At 40.6% G+C, this 21,198-nt stretch overlaps 1 protein-coding gene across 1 annotated transcript in view; it reads left to right on the plus strand.

The window, feature by feature from the left end:
• Nucleotides 1-606: 606 nt before the first annotated feature.
• The window catches only part of LOC118815927 (capping protein, Arp2/3 and myosin-I linker protein 3-like), a 115,793-nt gene continuing 95,201 nt past the window's right edge, over nt 607-21,198 (plus strand). Inside the window, exons 1-2 of the mRNA XM_036582350.1 lie at nt 607-681; nt 3,067-3,161. Coding sequence (XP_036438243.1) covers nt 624-681; nt 3,067-3,161 — 153 coding nt within the window. The 5' untranslated portion in view covers nt 607-623. The remainder of the gene's footprint in view (nt 682-3,066; nt 3,162-21,198) is intronic.

Below are 21,198 nucleotides of genomic sequence, written 5' to 3' on the forward strand. Positions count from 1 at the left end.
CTCCTTTTTTCTTTCTCCCCTTGCCGCCTATCTTCCTTTCTCTCACTCCCAGCCGTTCTCTTTTCTCTCTCTTATCTCACTCTACTTTTCCCATCTCTCTCTCATCTCTCTTTCCCCCTCATCTACCTCTCCCTTGCTGTCTCTTCTTTTCTTTTTCTCTCTCTCTTCCTCTCTCTAGCTCTCTCTCCCATTTCTCTCTTTCTCTCATGTCCTGTGCCCTCATATCTCTCTCTCCCCCCCATCTCTCTCTTGCTCTCTTTTTTCTCTCTCTCCTCCTCTCATTTTCCCCCTCCTATTTGCCACTTCCTCTATCTCTCTCTCCCATCTCTCTCTCTTCCTCCTATCTATCTCTCCTCTTGCTATCTCTCTTTCTCTCGCTCTTCCTCTCATTTCTCTCTCACCCCTTGCCCCTCCAGTTCTCTCTCTCTTCCTTTCTCTCTAGCTCTCTCTCCCATTTCTCTCACTGTCCCCTTCCCACCCCACCCCCCCCCTCCCCCTCTCTCTCTCTTTCTCTCTCTCTCTCTGGGAGCGAGAGAGCAGGTCGTACTGGCGGAATGCGCTGGAGAGACTGAATCTGCGCGCCTGATAAACTGACTGAGACTCGGAGCTGCTGAGATGCTGAAATGGCTTCCAGAGAGATTAACGCTTCAGGTTTCGTCACCGTGTCCAGAGAGCTCACAGGTGAGGAGAGCACACACTCACACACACACACACACACACACACACACACACACAGCGTTAGCTTCTTCACGAGCGCTAGCCTCGCGGAGCCGTGTTGCTAATCAGTTCTGAGAGAAGAGCACGCGCAGGCTAACTGCTGCCGACGCAGTGTGTGTGTGTGTGTGTGTGTGTGTGTGTGTGTTAACGTGCATGTTGAGTGTTTGGTCCGCGCTAATGTAGCTATCAGCTTTTATACAGTGACATCAGGAACATACATGCGGGGCGTTTAGCCGTGGACGGGATTACCGCCGCCGGGCTAACGGCACAGAGAGAGATAAATAAATAAATAAACACGCCCTGAGGCCGTAATCGCGGTTTAAGAGAATAATGCTGCGCTTAACGGCTTTACCGGATTCGCGCATTCACTTTAATGCTCGCCCTCGTGGACGTGAATACTGACTATAACACACGTGTGTGTGTGTGTGTTTTAGTCACAGTGCGCGCGCGCGAGAGAGCGCCCAGTCTGTATGTCCTGTGTGTTTATGTGTTTGTATATGTGTGGGTGTGTGTGTGTGGACACGGGCAGGCCCGTGGGCAGTGCCTTAGTACCGCGCGCTCTTACGCTGATAGCTTAATCCGCGCGCGCGCGCGTACACACGGTCAGATTTATTTCTGTTAATGACTCCTAATGACTGATTAATACACAGTGATAATTAATGTAGAGAAGTCGCTGAGTCTCACTCTACTCACCTGCAATTTGCACAACTCATTACACACACTCTTTCCCTCACTCCTAACTTTCTCATCCATCCATTCTGTCAGTTCATCCATCCATCCGTTCATACATACATCAATCCATCCACTCACCCAATACCTAATACCTCTTCTTCTATCTATATCTGTCTGTCTACCCATCTGTCTACCTGTCTGTTTATCTGTCTATCTGTCTGTACATCTCTCTATCCATCTACCTGTTTGACTGCTATCTATCTGACTATCTATCTCTCTGTCTGTCCTTCTGTCTGTCTGTCTGTCTACACAGCTCTTTAGCCATCTAAGTGTCTGACTGTCCCTCACTCCTAACTTTCCCACCCATACCCATCCATTCTATCAGTTCATCCATCCATCTATCCATCCATCCATTAATCCATCCATCCATCCACTCGCCTAATAACCTAATACCTCTTCTTCTATCTACATCTGTCTGTCTACCCATCTATCTATCTATCTATCTATCTATCTATCTATCTATCTATCTATCGTGTCTGTCTATTCGTCTGTCTACCTGTCTCTGTATCCATCTGTCTGTTTGTCTGCCTGTCTGTCTGTCTATCTGTCTACCCATCTGTCTGTTTTTCTGTCTATCTGTTTAGTTGTTTGTCTATCTATCTATCTATCTGTCTATCTGTCTATCTGTCTATGTGTCTGTCTGTCTATCTATCTATCTGTGCGTGTCTGTCTGTCTGTCTATCTCTCCTCATCTTTCTCACTATATCTTGCAGATGATGCACAGGGCAGCTCATGTTTGCTGATTGTATGTATATATGTATGTGTGTGTGTGTGTGTGTGTGTGTGTGTGTGTGTATGTATGTGTGTGTGTGTTCGCGTTGGTTGATCTGTTTCTGAGTGTCAGTGTTTCCCATATGGTTTGGTGTTGGTTTTACACCAGAGCCAGCTATAAAAAGTTGTGCATTTCTGGCTTGCAGACACACGTCTACTTAAAGTCCTCGCTTTACTGCTTGTTTATTTACAGCAGTAAACAGATAAAAACGTTTGCACTGGCCATTCAGGCCACCAAGCCAATGATTCTTGTGGCCAAAATTAAGAATCTGTGTCCAGAACAATAGAAACATGTTTATCGTTTGCCCATTGTGTTTACAATTAAGCATGCTTCAGTATGTAAAAAGTAAGATGTTGCTTTGAAAGAGGAAATATTCATTAAAAATTGTACATTATTAAGAACATTGCTTTGTGGTGATCATGGTGGTCTCTCCTGCAGATCTGGTCTGCCCTGACGTTTAGGTTATGTGTTTAGCTGCTCACTGATAGCCTCTTGGTGTAACGCTAACATATTTGACAACTTATTTTATTTAAGACCTTATTTCATTGAGTGATTGTAGGAAACTTCAATAAAAGGATCAGTATCTGTAATGGCAGGCAGATCAGCCCAGCAGGGAGGACAGGTATCGCAGTGTTTGCAGTTAACAAATTCCAAGAAAATCTGATTTGATGCAATTAGTTCTGTGTTCAACCACACAGGTTTGTTAAAAGGAAAAATAGAACACAACAAAAAATCTCCACTCAGGAAGCAGACTCTGCCAAAAGGAGAACTGCAGTAGGTAATGTCTGCCCCGATTTGTGTTACGTCATACGTATTCTGACCATGTTTTGCTTTCTTTTTAACAGACAGCATCAGGAAATTCATTGATAAATCCTCAATCAAGTTTGTTCGCGGCATCAAGCTTGAAACCAAAAATGGCAAATCAGAGGACAGGATACTGGTGAGTGGCTGAAATTTGACCATCCTTTTTGGTAGAGGTCACCAAAGATTCAGATTTTAACAGCAGTTCCATTGACTGCTTGTAGAGAATCTTCTCTTCTCTTCTCTTCTCTTCTCTACTCCTCATTCTCCTTCTCTTCTTTTCTCTTGCCTTCTCTTCTGTTCTCTGTTGCTTTCTGTTCTTCTCTGTTGATTCTGATCATTGACCTTTCAAGTCTTTTTGTCTTTCATCAGGCAGCTTTAAGCATCAACAGAGCAACACTTTATTGCCGCAGGCAGAACACACAAACACACACACACGCACACACACATATTTATATGCTTTTATATCTACTTTCATTGTCCATGTTATCAGCTCCACGTGCCATATAGGTGCACTTTGTAGTTCTACAAGTGCAGACTGTAGTCCATCTGTAGTCACCTTTTCTTCAATGGTCAGGACCCCCACAGGACCACCACAGAGCAGGTATTATTTGGGTGGCGGATCATTCTCAGCACTGCAGTGACACTGACGTGGTGGTGGTGTGTTAGTGTGTGTTGCGCTGCTACGAGTGGATCAGACACAGCAGTGCTGCTGGAGTTTTTAAACACCTCAGTGTCACTGCTGGAACTGACCATTGACCATTGAAGAACAGGGTGAAAGTGGGCTAAAATAGTATGCAGAGAAGCAGATGAACTACAATCTGTAATTGTAGAACTACAAAGTGCACTTATTTGGTAAGTGGAGATAGACGAAGATAAAAATAGACGAAGGGTGTGGATTCAAGGAAGTCTACTTAATGACGTGGTCGTTTGGTGCATATACAGTACTGTGCAGAAAAAAGAGTAACTTTTATTTATTTTATGTCCAGTTAAAATGACTATTGAGTACAAATTACCAATTTTTCAGCATCAGGGGAAAAAGCAAAAAACATAAAGTAACGATCAAAAATCTTGAGAAAATTATATTCAAACAGCTATTTATGTGGACAGTAAACAAAATTTTCTTGCTCATAAAAACATATATATATATATATATATACATTGTATATATCAGTGTGTTTGTTTTATCCATTTTCAGATCTCTCCTTGAGGAATACCTAGCTTGGCTGTGGCTAATATTCTATAATAATCTGTCTTATTTCAGCTTTATTGATAAATCAATATGATGTCTAGCGGTATCGAGTAGATGTCTGAGAACAGGCTTTGTTCTTCTAACTAGCTCAGAAAATATCAAAAAAATACTTTTTTGAAAACAAGAAATATTTGTTATTTGTATTTATTTTCATTCATATTTATTGTAATGTTTACAGAGTTTTAACTGTACAAATAATAAATGAAAAGGCTTTTTCACAGTACTGTATATTTAATAGAAAATTACACCGAAGCCTCCAACAATTCAGTGTGTCCACTCTTTTCCTTTATTACAGCTTCTGTTCTTTCCAGGAGACTTGCTTTCAATTTTTCCTAAGAAATCTGCAGGGATATTTTTCCACACCTCCAAAGTTCAGTCTTAGAGGTTGATTGCATTTTCTGCAAGTAATGCCAAACGCATTCAGTGATGTTGAGGTCTGAACTCTGGGGTGGTCAGTCTGTTCTGAGAACACCAGCTGTTTCTTTGTTTGATTTGCAGAATTTCTTATTTGTGTGTATGGTCTTTTCTCAGTAAGGGCTTCTTGACAGCTACACGTCCTTTCAGACTCATAGTGTTGAGTTGTCTTCTCACAGTGGAAGGATGGACAGAAACAACTGTGGATTTTTTCAGATCTGAAGCAGCTTCGTTTTCTCCTCTCTCTCAAAGATGAAAGCATTACTGTTTATCTGATGGGGACAGTTTTGGTGGTCTAGCAGGTCTTTGCAGAGTTCTTAGGAGCCCCATTTTCAAACAGACCATAAGTTTCTAAATAAACCTCAGTGAGTGACACCTCCATTAGAGCTCTAGTTGGTATTTCTTGCTCTGTGAGCTGGTATGAAATTGCTCTAATGATTAGATCTCTCTCTCTCTTTCTCTCTCTCTCCCTCTGTCTATCTCTCTCTCTCACTTTCAGTTTCTTACCCCCAGCTGGGTGGTACGTGTGATGTGTGTGTGTGTGTTGGGTTTCACTCAGGCTGATAAATGATTCATGGCATTGCGTGTGTATGTGTGTGTGCGTGTGTGTGTGTATGCGTGTCCGCTGTGACTTCTTTGATATGCAGGGTCTTTGATGACTCTATCTGTAGGGACTCACTCTCCAGTCCTCTTACACGCTCAAAAAAGAGGATTGTGTGTGTGTGCAGGGACGCGGGCGATGAGGGGTGCTGAGGGTCTGGCAGCACCCCCAGAATTTAGGATTGTAACTAGTGTTGCACCGACACCAATACTGTGTCAGTATCGGCTCCAGTACTGGCACTTAAATGCAGTATCGGTATCGGTGATGGGGATACCAATACATATGACCGATACCACGAAGCAATTTCTGACGCACGCATGTGTGCCGGTAGACAGAACTTAACAACACGTCTGTGATGTGAGACGACAAACAGCAGTAAAAATGCTAATGACAGGATCTGTAACTACGGTACTGTTTACTGAACTGGTGCTCAGAGATGCAGCACGAGTGAACAAGACGCACGTATGAGACAAAAGACCTGAGAAATTTGGATATGAAACAACATTCAGCCAGAGACCACAGGAAACACCACAGGTTTATTTACAGTAAATAAACGAAGCATCTTAAGCATCTAATAAATATAATCCAACAAGTAAATGCCATCTAGCCAAGCTGAGTGTGTTTTATTTGTGACGCAGAACATAGATTTGACCAAAATAAAATGTTTTTAAAATGTAATTGTATAAATATGAGGACTTATAGGTGAGTTAGGTGACTGCTAATAATAATCAAAATAATAATGATCATAAAAAGTTCCGTTTATAATAATTTGAGCATCAATAAGACCTGTGTTCATATTCATATTTTTTATATTTTATTTATATATTGTCAAAATCTACAGGAGATAGTAGTTTAAATCAATAATCCATTTTCGTTACAGTGATCTGAACCGCTTCCCTCTACAACAGTTGGCCGCTTTGGGGCCATGCCAATGTCAAGGGGCATCAAGCCCCTTCTTACCCACTGCAGTGCAGAATAGCCTGTGACAAAGTTTTGGCAGTGGCATAAATTCCCAGTTGCCTTTTCTCCAAGCCCTTCATATCTCCTCCTTCTTCTCCCTCGCCACCCCTCCCCTCCTTTCTCTCTGCCCTAATCCCTCATGTCACTGCAGATTCTGTGACACACATACAGCTGGAGTGGCTATAGTTGCTCATGGTGTCTTGGTCATGTATCAGCTGCCATTTTCAAAGACTATTAGCATGGTCACTGTGTATTTTAAAAGGGATACAGTCTGTTTTTTTTTATCGGTATTTACATCTTCTTCCCTGAGGTCAACTTATGACATTCGTGTTTCTGCATGAAAAACAGTCACAGTTCTTTTTTTTTTACAGTAACTTTTTATCTTCAAGAATGAATAAGTTTTTGGTACTGTGTTTTTGGACTGATATATGTAAATGAGCTCTGATTGACTGCCCTGTATTGTGCCTCAATCAAAAAGCAATTCAGGCTGAAACTGCGGCATAAATGGGTGGGCTAAACAGTTGTAGGCGTAATATGTAAATGCATGAGTTTCCTTGACATCACAAAAACTATGAATACAAAATCGGCAGTTAAGTTTCCATTTACGGTCCACATGGACAGGAGACTGAACTACATCAAAGTCTTTCATTTTGAAACAGATATGGAAAAGTAATGTATAGTTCCTACGAGGGATGTGTATTGTGGCTTATCTTGATATTTGAGTATCCAAAAGAGTTCTTGAATGTAGGGATGGGCAATAGGACAGTATTTATCATTATCATGATAAATTATGCCACATTATGTGCAATTCTGAGCATATTTTAGATGTCATCAGAACTTAAAGAAGTTCCACTGTTATTAAACTGCATGTTTGATTACATAGAGAGCCTAATTAGCCCTGTTTAATTAGATGTAGTGCAACGCAGTGTGAGAAATGTAGAAAACAAGTCACTTTGGCTGTTTCAACTTATCAGAAAAATAATTATTGTGACATATTGACCCTTTTACACCTGGTCACTTCATGTGACTAAAATCCGCATTGTATCCTGTTAAGATTTTGACCACATGCATTTACACTTGGTAGTCAAATGAGTCTCCAGTTAGGTGGACTGAAATCCAATTGCTGTCTGCAGAATATGCAAATCCACTCATTACACGGAAAACAAATTACCAACTGTTTTTCTGTTCAGCCTTTTCTTATTTTGCACTGTAGTGTCTGTCCATATTGCTATTAAGCATTTTGTTTCGTTCGATCGCCAACCATGTGTGTCCTCCATGATTATCTTCCTTGTAGACATGGGTGACATGCCCAGTGATGTACTGCATAGGGAGGAGTTTCGGCTGTACTGTGAGAGGTTACGGTTGTCTAATGTGTCTCGGATAGATGGATGCATTTACACTGCTATAACACATGGCTCAAATGCATCTCAGACCACCTCCTCAAGTGGTTTGAGCAGTTGAATTTGTATGTTTTAAATGCGTCTTGGGTGCGTTCACACTTGCATTTTTATGTACCTTGGCTTTATCCAGATATAATCCTGATACTCAAGATGCATGAAGTGAGCAGGTGTAAATGGTGTCATTGTGCATCATGAAATCTTCTTAAACAGCACTGAGCTGAAGCATAGAGTCAAAGTCCATCACATAGTCCTGCTGCAGAACTTCAGCTCCTGTGAGACAGTGATGAACATTTTAGCAGAATGGGCTGTTGCTTAAGTTAGTCTGACTTAAAGAACTTATAACTTTTTTGTGCTTACTGCTCGATAAATCCATTAGGGCTTCCAACAAAATTTGAAAAATACTATGATTAAAATATTTGAAAACTGAAAAGCTATTTAAACAGTTAGTACCTTACCCCGTTTTTATGAAACCACATGCTTTAGTGCATCGGTTGGTATCAGTGCGATAGGAAACTAAGTTTTGTTTGTGAAACTAAATGCTAGCGAGTCACCAGGAGTGCTCAGTCGCAGGAAGCAAGAGAATTTGCCTGCACACCAGACAGACACAGTGGTTTATGGTTAGACTTCTTACAGGTCAGTCAGATTGTCCTTTCCTGTCACTCTGTTCCTAACTGCCTGTATCAGAGCACTAATTTGAGCTGATAATGTTAGTCAGCATAGACTGAATGCTTTTCCTACTGCTCTGAACTGCCGGCTAGCATGATCTCCACTGCATTTATTTTCAAGAATAAATGTCCATCCAGAGTGGAAAGAAACTTAATTAGACTTCACTGGGCATCATGACTACAGCTGAGTCTAGCATGCGTTCCAGACTAAAGCAGTTTTTGAGCATCATAAAAAATCCTTGCTTGCAAGTTGACCAAAAAGTTGGTTTCAGCTTTTAGGACAGGGTGGTTTAAAAGACATTGGGCCTCATTCACCAACCGCGCGTAAGAATAAATTTCTTCTTAAAACCCACTTACACAGTTTTCACAAAGGTTCTCACATTCATCAATGTTTTTTATTTGGGATTAATTCTTAGCTAAGAACAAAATGAATAAGTAACAGGAAGGCTGCCTCTAATGAGCTAGGAGAGATATTTAGACGGAGACGTGTGAAGAAAGAGTCTGAGTTTGAGTTGTGTGAGTTTACTCAGTCACCAGCTTTTAAACAATGCCAGTGCTGCTCACGAGCTGCTGCAAGCACAAATTTTCCATTCCACCTTAAATGGTGCTGCAGTTACATTCTGACACCGGTGTACCACTGAAGTAACTGCTGTATCGTTTAAGGTGGAATGGAAAAGCAGCAACTTCATCCAGCTTATTCCGGGGGACCCCAAGTCGCTCCCAGGCCAACTTGGAGATATAATCCCTCCAACGGGTCCTAGAACGACCGCGGGGTCTCATCTCAGTAGGCCATGCCTGGTAAACCCCCACTGGGAGGTGTCCAGGGCGTCCTGATCAGATGCCTGAACCACCTTAACTGGCTCCTCTCAATGTCAAGGAGTAGCGGCTCAACTCCAAGCTCCTCCTGGATGATTGAGCTCCTCACCCTATCAAGTAGAGTGTAGCCCGCCACCCTGCAAAGAAAGAGTATATATTTTTTAAAAAATAATGATGACAGTAATGATTTTCTCAGTATATCACTCTGAGGTTCCCCTGACCCCTCATTATGTGAAAAAAGGCTGATGGTAAGATGTGTTGAAACATTAGTCAGCTGGAATCATTTATCAGGCTACCTGATATTACTTGGTACAGTCTACAAATTTTCATCACGTCACTATAATCTGTTGCCACTCCAAAAATTTGGTAGACATCATAATGGTTTCATCTCTTTGAATTTCTTTGTATTTGACTCCGGCACTGTCTTGGTTAAAGTTTAGTCGAGGAATTGACTTCATTGACCAGCGTCAGGAGTCAAAAGTCATCTTCAGAAAACCCAGAAAACCACTCAACTTGTCTTTGGATATGCATTCATGTTCAGGTTGCTAGTGTTATTACAAGCAAAACTGTCACATTTTACTGAATTGCTAGACTAGAATTGTTTTCCCGTCATCCAGTGATTAATTGCAAAAAGTGATTTCAGTATGAATACTGGCACCTTGAATGGTTAACAGAGTACTCGGCTGCCCGTGCCCATCCCTACTCATAGTCATCTTTCCACAAGTGTTTAATAAAAAGTTTCTGTGCGTTAAAAATCACACCTACAATTTCATCTGTAAAAATACAGTCAGGAAAATCCTCATGAGTGAAAAAAACATTTTAGTTTCATGATGAAGAGGTAAGAATTATTGATAAATTGATAAGTCTTGCCAGCCGGAGCACGTGAGCGGTGCATAGTGGGAGCGGAGCGATGTGTTTTTGCTCGGAGTGCAGAGCGTCTTTTCAGAAAGTTGAGTGTCAGTGTTCTCTCTCATTCTGAAATCGCTTCAGTATCCAACCACACTGACTACCTCTGTGTGACATGAGTGATGCAGCAGTGACTGCTACAGCTCGCACATGACAGCCATTCATACGCAGTGTCTACGCTGCAGAGCTGTTCAGCACACCAGAGATAGTCTCGTGTGGTCCATTTTTCTGTGCATATGATAAAGATGCGGTTAAAAGCATGTGCATTTTTCGGCAGTTTTCTAACTTGTGATTGGACTGTCACTTTCAGTCTGTACCTTCTGAAAAAAGCCTGTGTTGCACAGCATGTTTAAATAGTTTTTTGTTTAATAGTGGCCATAAATTATATAATTAATGAAATAAAGTGTGTAGTGTCTTGTCCATATGTTCAAGACATAAATATTATAGGAATGGATCATATGGAGCGGACACGGAGCAGGGCTCTCCGACGTGAGCGAGGAGCGGTAAATTGAAAACCCAGAGCGGAGCGGGAATGGAGTGATTACAGAAACGCTTTGAGAGAGGAGAGGAGGATGTCTGCTGCTCCACTCCACTCGCATGCTCTGGTGCCACGCAGTTAGAAGCAGCTCTATTGCATGCCAGGTTCTCTGATGCAACTTGAGGCCTCAACTCTCTTCAGTATGTGTGTTTCAAAAGTGCCTTTTGACTTCAGGGGGGAGGGGTTGGCACTTTCTTGATTTATAATAAATCCAAAGGCAGTAAGAACCACCTCAAACCCCAAAGCGGACCAAAATTAAAGAGTATGGAAATTCTTCTGGAAACTTCTGATTCTGATGGAAATTTGCCCCCTATCTTCTTTTTTAGTGTCGGGTGGCATAGAATTCCTTTTTTTTGATGCCATTGAATATTCTACACAATTTTCTCCTCAATGGGCCTCATTCACCAACTGTTCTTAGGAAGAAATTTCTTCTTACACAGTTTTCATGAAGATTCCGACATTCACTAATGTTTTCTCACTTGGAATTTGTTCTTAGGTAAGAACAGAATCTACACACACTCAGTAGCACAAATGTGTGAACAATACTGTGGTTTAAGACTTTTTCTTAGGACCTCTCATTAGTGAATGAGGCCCAGTGTTAGTAATTTGTTGTTGCTGTCTGCTATAAATGTCTTCTCTATCCCACAGCAGCTACTTGCTAGGCCAGGGGTCGGCAACCCACCTTCGGAGCCGCAACCTTTTATGTCCATTTTATCATTTTGGCTGTAAATATGTTTCAGTATGTGCTGATGTCATATTATAAGAAAAAAAACAAGAACACATACTTAACTTACTTTGCTCTGCTCTAAGCTTTAGCTCAGCTGTAGCCACTTTTTGCACATCTCCAGCAGGAAACTTTTCCGCAATTGTAGAACAGTTTCTTGTAAAATGTCTCTTTTTGACTTTTTACGAGGCTGAGGTCAGCTTCTCATTCGCCAGCTTCTTGTTCAGATTTTCCTGTTCTACCTTAAAAGGTGCCTGAGGTGCCAGAATGTAACTGTAGCAAGAAACTGACTTCAGCCTCGCGACTTTGTAGTGTTTGACAGTTTCCTGTTGCAAAATAAACGTATAAGGTAACCAGATGGGTTGATTATAAGTGCAAATAAGTCCATTGTTCTCTAAATTATCGATGTTCGTCTTAACATTGTTGTCTGCGTTGCTTTGGTGACCAGCAGTCTGCACGCCAACCTTCAGGGTTAAAGGGAGAATAAGCAGTTATACATTAATTCCAGCGTTTAAGACAATTTATTGTTAAAACTGTGTTAAAACGATCAGCAGAGCTTTATTTTACTGCAAAGGAGGATTATTTTATTTTTACCTAAAAATCTAATTCTGCTGTGGAGCCACAAGAGGACAGTAAAAGAGCCGACACCTGAGCTAGGGAGAGTGAAACCTAACAAGAACGTCTTCAGCGACATGTATTATATTATGCCGAGTTCTGTACGTGGACATAATAAATGGCCACAGTTGTCTTTGTAATGTAACGTGTAGAGAGAAACTAAGCCAGTGCTTCTCAGTCCTCGTCCTGAAGTGCCACTTCTCTGCACTTTTTACGGTTTCACCTGCTCCCAACACACCTGATGCAATGAATCACATAATGAACAACCCCTCCTGAAGTTAGAGCAGGGAAAACACTACAACAGGCAGGGCTGTGGTGCTCCAGGACCAGGACTGAGAACCTCTGAGCTAAGCTGCAGCACTGGGATGCAGCTGATTGTACCACTCCACAGCTGGTATTGAATTTCTTTAAATTTTAGCACTGTCTGCTTTCTAGTGCGCATGGATAATAGATGATAGAAGCACTCAGAAATGCATCTTAGATCTTTTCCAGAATATTTATATAGAAAGCTTCTTCCTTATTAACAGAAGTAAAAGCAAGCTGTCATGATTGCTGTAACTTTAAAGGTCTTATATCTTCATCAAAGGTCAGCAAGAGCACACAGTACTGAAGACAGTTGTGGACGGCCTGAGATTAAGATTTGCACACCATTTCTTTTCTTGGAAACAAACCACAAAGGGAATTCCACCATATTATTTAATGATGGAATGGTTTGTTTTATGTATATCTAAATTAAATTAAACTGTTACAAATGAGCAACTAACTTAACAAGTTTGTTCGTTACTTTGGGTTTACACTATGACACAGTAGGGGTGTGGATCGAATCAATTTGATTCATGATTCATTAGTTTTGATTAGATTCGGAACAACTCATTACGATTCAATACACTAAACAACGATTTGATTCAGCGATTCGATTTAGCAGTTCAAGCACTTTTAAGAATTATTATTGGAAGCATTGATATAATACAGTGAACTAAGACTTCTAATATTACTTTTTTTTCAAATAAGGAGCTTCGTTTGGCTCTTTGCAGCACCTCATGCTTAATTCTTCTTCGTCATCTCTACAGTATCATGGTTAGCGATTCAGTATATGATTCAGTATTCAGTATGCTGAATGGGAATGGTGAACGATGCATCAAGACAACAGATTAACACCACAGTAATCATGCTAATAGTCCTTGAAAACAGCAGGCAAGTTGTGCGGTGTTGCATTAAACTTAAACAATAGTTTTCTTAACCTGCTGCCGTTTCTATAACTCCGAGATGCTTGGTAAACACTTGACCAATGTCCTGAACAGTCAATGTCTGTTAGAGGCTGAACAACCCTGTTTTGAAGCTGTTGTTGTAAGGTTTCATTCAGAAGTAGAAGAGGCTAAAACCCTTGTGTTTTCGCTCAGAATAGGAGAGGGCAGTTAGCCCAAGCTATTAGACGTCTAAACAATGTCCTTTCCTGCTGTGTGGCCTCTAAAACCATGACAACAGAAGAACAGAAAGAGCTTCATCTAAGAGCGTCTATAAAGGAAGGCTATGTTGGCTTTGGGACCTCTGCTCCTTATTTAATAGATTGAGTGTCAGCCATCACAGTCTGAAAGCAAGAAAATCCAGCCAGACAATAGAGCTGGTTTTAAAAAAATGTAAAGTCAAGAGTGACACAAATCACATGCCTCCAATGTTTAAAACTGGAGATCTGCCAAGGGATTGCATACATTATCAGATTTTACATTATCTAGGCCTGTCATAATAACGACATTCCAGCTGTTGATTACTTTCCATATAAATAGTCGTGATAAACAATTTAATTGTCTTTTTCTTGTTCACGATTAAAGTTGCCAAACTGGCTGATAATTGTGACTGAACGTTAACATATTATGACATTGTATCTAATAAGATTCATTAGTAAAAACAAATAGCCACAGCTTCAGTTCCATTTCTTGTTTACCATCATTTAACATCCCCTGATACGTCTCGAAGCAGTAAGCAGGAAGATGTGTGGGACCATTTAGTTGCCCTTGTAGAGATATTATGCCATGCTTTATTGCCATTTAGGCGCATTATGCTGATGTTTCTCAGAATAGCAGTTCTTTTGGAACACCCAGACCAAAGTGGGTTCAGAGATGTGCTCTTGCTTGTTTTATTATTACTTTCAAAGTAGCAGCGATCAGAACAATATAGCCATGGATGCTCCTCCCTGCACTGTATCTAAAAAGGCCTGCCTGTCTAATCAATCAAATTAAAACAGACAGGCTTCCTATTGCGTGGAGCTTATGAAGCCGTTGCTAATGGCCGCCAGAGGCACTTGGTGCCTTTACTTTTTGATGTTAAAGGCTTTGATAAAGACTCTTCTCATGAGGATCAGCATCCAAAATCCTTCTTGAAAACTAAAACTTTACTTCAGTGTTTTCTGCTCTATCAGTTGCCACTAATATGGCAGTTTCTGGTACAGAGTGTACTTCGAGTCCCTTAGCATTCGCTTGATGTTTTGGGGACGAAGCAGCCTTTTTAGTTCATCTGTTTTCCTTTCATCTTTTTGTCTTGTCAGAATATCGAGACGTGAGCCGGGCACCACACAGATCTGCTTAGCTCTTTAACTACAACACTAAACATGCTTGCGTTGCTGTACGAGCTTTTAGCAACACACTTTTTGAAACATTTTTTACTGTAAGAAGGAATTTATACTCCCTTTCCTGCTCTCTGAACAGTGGGTGGTGAAAAACTTTTCTTCAGGTCAACCCAGAGTAAAATATAGAACTTTTGTTCTGTTCTCTTGACAAGTTGCTGTTCTGAGACTAAGGTGCTCGCAAGGCAACACTGATATGTTCAGACAATGCTTGCTCTAGTTGGGTGGAAAAATTATTTTTTGAGAGACTATAACATGGATTACCAAAGAACTGAGAGAAACAAGGAAAGTCTGACAAGAAGAGCAGTAAAAAACAGGATATAAAGTGTCTTCTGGTTACGATCATTCTGGGCATTTTGGAGCAGTGGTCATCATCCCTGCTTCTGGAGCTCTACCTTGCTGTAGACACTAGCTCCAACCCTGATTGACCCCACTTGATTTGTTTAACTATTGCCTTCAGAAGTCCTTTAATAGCTGAGTGAATTGTGTAAGATTTGGGGTTTGAGGTAAAGATCAATGTCCTGAAGTATAGTTGTTGGTCACTGTTTTATAAGCTGAATGAACTACACTGTATAGACAAAAATATGTAGACACCTGACCATCACACATATATAGCCTTGTTCGACATCCCATTACAAAACCAAGGGCATTAATATGCTTTGCGGCTAAAACAGCATCCACTTATCTGGGCTTTCCAAAAGATTCTGTAGTGTGTCTGTGGGAATTTATGCCCATTCAGTCAAGAGCATATATGAGGTCAGGCACTGATGTTGGATGAGAAGGCCTGGCTTGCAGTCGACCTTTCTTTTTATCTCAAAGGCATTCAGTGAGGTTAAGGTCAGGGCTTTGTGCGGGCCACTGGAGTCGCTCCACGCCAAACTTGTCAAACCATGTCTTTATGGACCTCACTTTGTGTACAGGGGCACAGTCGTGCTGGAACAGAAAAGGGCCCACAAAGTGGGAAGCGTATCATTGTCTGAAATATCTTTGTGTGCTGTAGCTTTAACATTACCCTTCGCTGGAACTAAGGGGCCGAGACCAAACCCTGAAAAACAGCCCTAGATCATTATGCCTACTCCACCAAACTTTACAGTTGGCACAATGCATGGCAGTAGATAATGTTCTCCTGGCAGCCTCATAACCTTACCTTTGTCCATCAGACTTCCAGATAGCGAAGCGTGATTTATCACTCCAGAGAACACGTTTCTGCTGCTCCAGAGTCCAATGACCCATTCTACTGCCAGTGTTTGTCTGCGGAGACTGCTATGGCTGAAACACCTGAACTCAATACTTATATAACTCATACCTTTTTGTCATATACACTGTTAGAAATAAAGGTTCTGTGCAGGTAAATTTTCGTTCATCAGGGTACAAACAATGAAAGTGTACCCTCAAAGGTACAACAGTGGTTTTAAGGTCCAATTCTGCACCATAAGTAAGTTTTTCCTAGTGGAAATAGTTTTGTATCTCTTCATAACGTAATGTATAAAAACAGAACAATAGAATAAAAGGCCTGGAGACGGGACCGAGTGTGTAGAGTCAGTACAACAAAATATAATTTCAATGGATTATGGTACAATTATGTTCCCTGACCAAAGGTACTGAGATGTAGCCTTGGGGGTACCACCCCAGTGACAATAGGGGTACTGCCCCAGAGTTTTTACCTTTATTTCTGAGAGTGTAGTGTGTAATGAAAATGAGCGAAAGAGTTCTGTTAAAGTTATCATTGCGAGTGAGCTTAAAAATGTTATTAGATGAAATTAGATAAATTTGGTCATTAAAATATTCAAAAACTATAAAGCCATTCAAATAATCCTTTTACCCCTTTAATGTAACCACACATGTCCATGCACCGTTTTATATCAATCCAACGGGAAACAAACTTTTGTTTATCAAGCTAAACGTCAGCTAGTAGCATGAAGTAACAGAGCAGTCCTCGGGTTGTGGGGGTGCTGGAGCCGATCCCAGCAGTCATTGGGCGGAAGGAGGGAAACACCCTGCACAGGTCACCAATCCATCACAGGGTGTAACAGAGCAGTGTCTCAGAAAAAGAATCTGCATGCACGGCACACAAAACAGCAATTTGTTGTTAGCATGTCAGTGAAACCCAGCAGACTCCAGGTGGTAGTCAGACGCACAAGATTGTGGAGAGTCTCTTATCTGTTTTAGAGCTGTAATCTGAGGTGATAATGTGGGTTTTTATACTCAGTACAATCCAAATAAGTTTCTAACTGCTCTGGTTCGCTAGCTCAATAGAAGGCTGCATTTATTATCAAAAATTAATGAGGACATAAAGGCTAGTGAGCTGTCTGGATCTGAGGGAAACTCAGGCTCAGTGTTATGATGGATCTTAGTGTGCGCTCCAGTAGAAATCGGTTTTCAGCAGATTGAAAACCTGCTTCAGCTGGCACAGATTCTAATATAGAATCTCAAACATTGTCCCCCATCAACTCATATGAGTTGAGCAGAACAATTTTTAAGACAATATGATTAAAAAGACATTGTTTCCTCTGCTCTCCTGCACTGCACATAACTTACAGTTAGCAACCTGTTCAAACCATGCTAGCAACCTGCGTTGCCAGGTTGGACAAAATCCTCCAAATTAGCATGCTGTCGACAGGGTTACCGCACACTGTAAAAAATCTAATTCAGTGCTTTTTAATACTTTCTAAGACCTCTGCAGTAGAGGTGGGCGTCATGGCAAACATGCAATATCATATAATATCGCAGTATTTATTTTTTCTGAAATCTGAAAAGTTGGAACAAACAATGTAGTGCCACCTTCAAAAATCACTATGAATACAACTAGGTGTGTTCAGTATTTTACACAGTATGCTACAATAAATCCAGTTAAACAGGGCTAATTAGGCTCTCTTTATAATCAAATATGCAATTGTTCAGTGTTTTTAAGCACTGATGATATCCACGATATACTCAGGAAAGCAAATTGTGACATATTGTGATGTAATTGATCATGATAACGATAAATATATTGTCATATTGACTCAAATATGGCACGTGTTAATGTCTGTCTTAATCAAACTGAATGCTTTAAAAAGCATGCATATTTGCTTTGATTGCATGATCTTTGTGTTCTTAGTGTGCTTGACTTTATCAGCTTTGCTAACGTTTCTGACCACTGGACCACTGTTGGCTGGGTTATATATAGCATAAAGATGTTTCTTCTCTTATTGGGTGAGGGGGTGGAGCTAGGATAACTTTATGGCAGGCCAAATCAACTTTAATCCACTGGCCACACTTTGGGCAGCCCGGGCTTAATTTGACCTTTGTGTTTTCATACGCTCTTAAAAAAGATGGTTCTTCAAGGGTTTTTAAGTAAAGAAAATGTTTCTATATAGAACCATGAACACTCAAAGAACCTATTGCATGATTAAAGGGTTTGTAAAGGGTTCTATATAGCACCAATAAGGGTCCTGCTATTGTCAAGCTATATAGCACCTTTTTGGTGAAAAAATTTATTATTATTATTATGAAAAATGATGATCTAGTTTTTTGGTGCTATATAGAGCAATTTCCGAAAAGGTTCTGTATAGAACCATATAAAACACACTCTCCATCAATCTGAAGAACGCTTCAATGATGCAACGAACCCTTCAATCACGAAAAGGGTTCTTTAAGTGATCTGGATTAATATGTTCAGTTTTGTACAATTGCAAAATGGCCATTTTGTAGTGTTTGTTTACTCCTGATCTAGTTTTATGGATCTTTTTGATGATTTGGCTAGTGATTACTTTAATATGCACTGTTTCTGCTAATGCCGGTTTAAACCATAATCAGCCTGGCATGGTAAAGCAGAACGTCTGTCGTGATAGTTTTGTGATCTACCGGTCACAAGAGAAAAACGTGGTGTGAGAGTATTTTGTATGTGGTTTTGGAAGCAAGACACTCGCAGAAAGTGACAAAAACAAAGCACAATCATCACACCACACAAAAGCCGATGCCCCACCCATGCAAACTAATTTAATATTGTAGCGCTAGCGTGCTTACACTTTCACAGTGTGCATTGCTGAATAAGGCATGAGGCACTGGGTAGTGAACAATGGGGACCAGTGGAGCAAACGGACAGACTTAAGGAGAAGATAGAGAGAGTCTAAAATATGCATTGGGCAGCATGAGGAAGAGGATGACGAAGATCGACAGAGCAGAGAGAGAACAGAGGGTGGAAGTCGCCACGGTGACAGTATAACTTCACACTCCACTCCGCTTGATGTGTCGCATCCCGTTTCATCTGCTGTCTTTTTCTCTCTGACCAGCCGTCCTCTCAGGCCCCGTCACAGTGACTCTTGAAGCAGAAAATCTGCAGCCTCCGTTTGTTTTCTGACTTTGCTATGAATTAAAGGCCTCTGAACACCAAATTAAAAGGCATTCAAGCATCCTGTGGTCATTTAAGGACTCAACAAAACAATTAAAAAAAATAAACGCATTGTAATTTTTTTATAAGCACAGAAGACGTACCCATACCCATGCCTCTTTTGAGGAGAAGTAGTCCTCTTCGAGACCAGCGATAGTTTTGTTCAGTCGAACACTGTCAAATCCTTTTGTACTTTGGAACGTATACTTTCCCCAGATCCTCCAAAACCTGTTTCAGAGTTGACATGATGTCTCATGCTGTGTATGTTCCTACAGCTGACAGAGCTTCCTCAGTGCACTCTTCAGCACTCACCAGCTCAGGAAATATCATTTCTGTTATGCACCGGCATGACAGACGTACACCCACAGCTGGCACACGCCATTGTGCTGCTGAAGCTGAAACACAGCTGTGGTGCACTGTCGCAACCAATAGGCAGCATCGCACAAAAGCCGATGCCCCACCCATGCAAACTAATGTAATATTGTAGCGCAATAACAAATATTTTGATATTTGATTATTCATGTGAATTAAATGACTAATAATCGATTAATAGGTTTAAACGTGGCTTGTAAATGTGAAGAGCTGCAACAATTAAATGCTTGGCAGTGTTCAGACAAACTGAGGCACTGTTAACCAAGAGCCAAGCCTAAATTACCACCAATGAAAGACTCATGTGGTGCTCTGTTTTAGCAATAGCTGAAATTAAGTGATATATTAATAAATATCTAGATGAACTGTAGGCTGCAGCATCATTTAACTGGTGTAACATTTTAACGTGCTAGTTCATGAGATGATCTGTGTGTGAACAGGTTTCCAGGATGAATGACTTGCACTTTAAGCTAATAAACCTGTAGTAAGTTCACTAATGTGTCTAACACTGTGACGGGGTAAGCTGCTGAATGTTCAGTAGTTTTTGATGTAGCCTGCCAAACACTTCTAATTAACAGAAACTGATATGGTTTTGAATACTTTGGTGATCAATGTTGATAATATTATATATACTAACATGATGAGCTTTAGTGATGTTTGTAAGGGTAATATTAGCTCATTCTGATAGCGTCCTCAGGTAGTAGTTCAGTTTCTTAGAACGCCAGCGTGAAGGGGAAGCTACCGTTTACTGACTGTGCTGCTGCTTCAAAAACAACACCAGCATGTTTTCTTTTCCAGAGGTTGAAGGTAGTGTTGTTCTTCCGTGGAAAGCTAAGTCAGACTTGCTTATGCTGTATGTAACTACCTTAACCTTCGTTTTAAGTAAATGCTCCCAGACTTTTTATTTTTTCTCAACTTTCAGCCATAATTGTCCTTTTTCTTTCGCTATCTGCTCACATACGTAGGACGATAAAAGTGAGTTGCTGCAATCTTTGGGTTAAGTTGGTTACCCACTCTGGGTTGGATGCTGCATGAAAAATGTAAACGAAAAATCGACAATGGAAATAGTTGTAGACATTAATGATAAAGTTGAATAACTGTTTCAGGCCTACTAACAGAGTGGCCAGATCTATGATCCATGGTTCACAAATAGCAATACAAAAAAGGCTCAACCTAAAAACTCTAGTAGCAAACGCAGAACTTTATACCAATGCCACAGTTAGCTGTTACCGTTTATCTGTGCTGACCCTTTGCTATGCCCTGCACCACCTTGCTTGGCTGCTTACTGTATGTGAACTTTGGAGTTTGGCAATAGTAAATGATTCCCCCTGTCAAATACATTCATAACATCATCTCTAGGCAGTTCAGTAGTCAGAAAAATAAGGCTAAAGTTTACAGATACAATCAAAACTTGTGAAGCTTTTTTATTAAATAGTTAAATAATTACTAAATAGTTATTTATGTGGATGAGATGGAAATAAAAGAGCAGTATTTTTCCTATACTGCAGAGTAGGTGAATGTCGGATTATTTGTATTTTAAGGATACATTTAGTACGGATGTGTATAAGTGCTCAATTAACCATCAGACATGCCAGTATTCGAATACTGGAATTACTAGTAGGGTACTCATTACGTTTGACCACAAGAAGACAGACAAAATACATATATATTTTTTTTAACAGGGTCAGAAGATGTGCAACGTTGCACGTTGTCAAGGATGTGTTGTTAAGGTAGTGTGATTGCTAACTCGGCTAACTAGTCTAACTAATGTTAGCTATTGTAAGTTATTTCTCTGACAAGCTTACATGTTGGCACATCGTCCACTGAGGAGAAAATACCTCATGTAGAAAACGATGAGTCTCAGTCAGCATCCAATGGTGTACCTGTTAGCTCTGTTAGCTCATTAGCTTATCTGAAGAAACAG

This window comes from Colossoma macropomum, unplaced genomic scaffold (assembly GCF_904425465.1).
Source record: "Colossoma macropomum unplaced genomic scaffold, Colossoma_macropomum, whole genome shotgun sequence".
In the NCBI taxonomy this organism is placed as follows: Eukaryota; Metazoa; Chordata; class Actinopteri; order Characiformes; family Serrasalmidae; genus Colossoma; species Colossoma macropomum.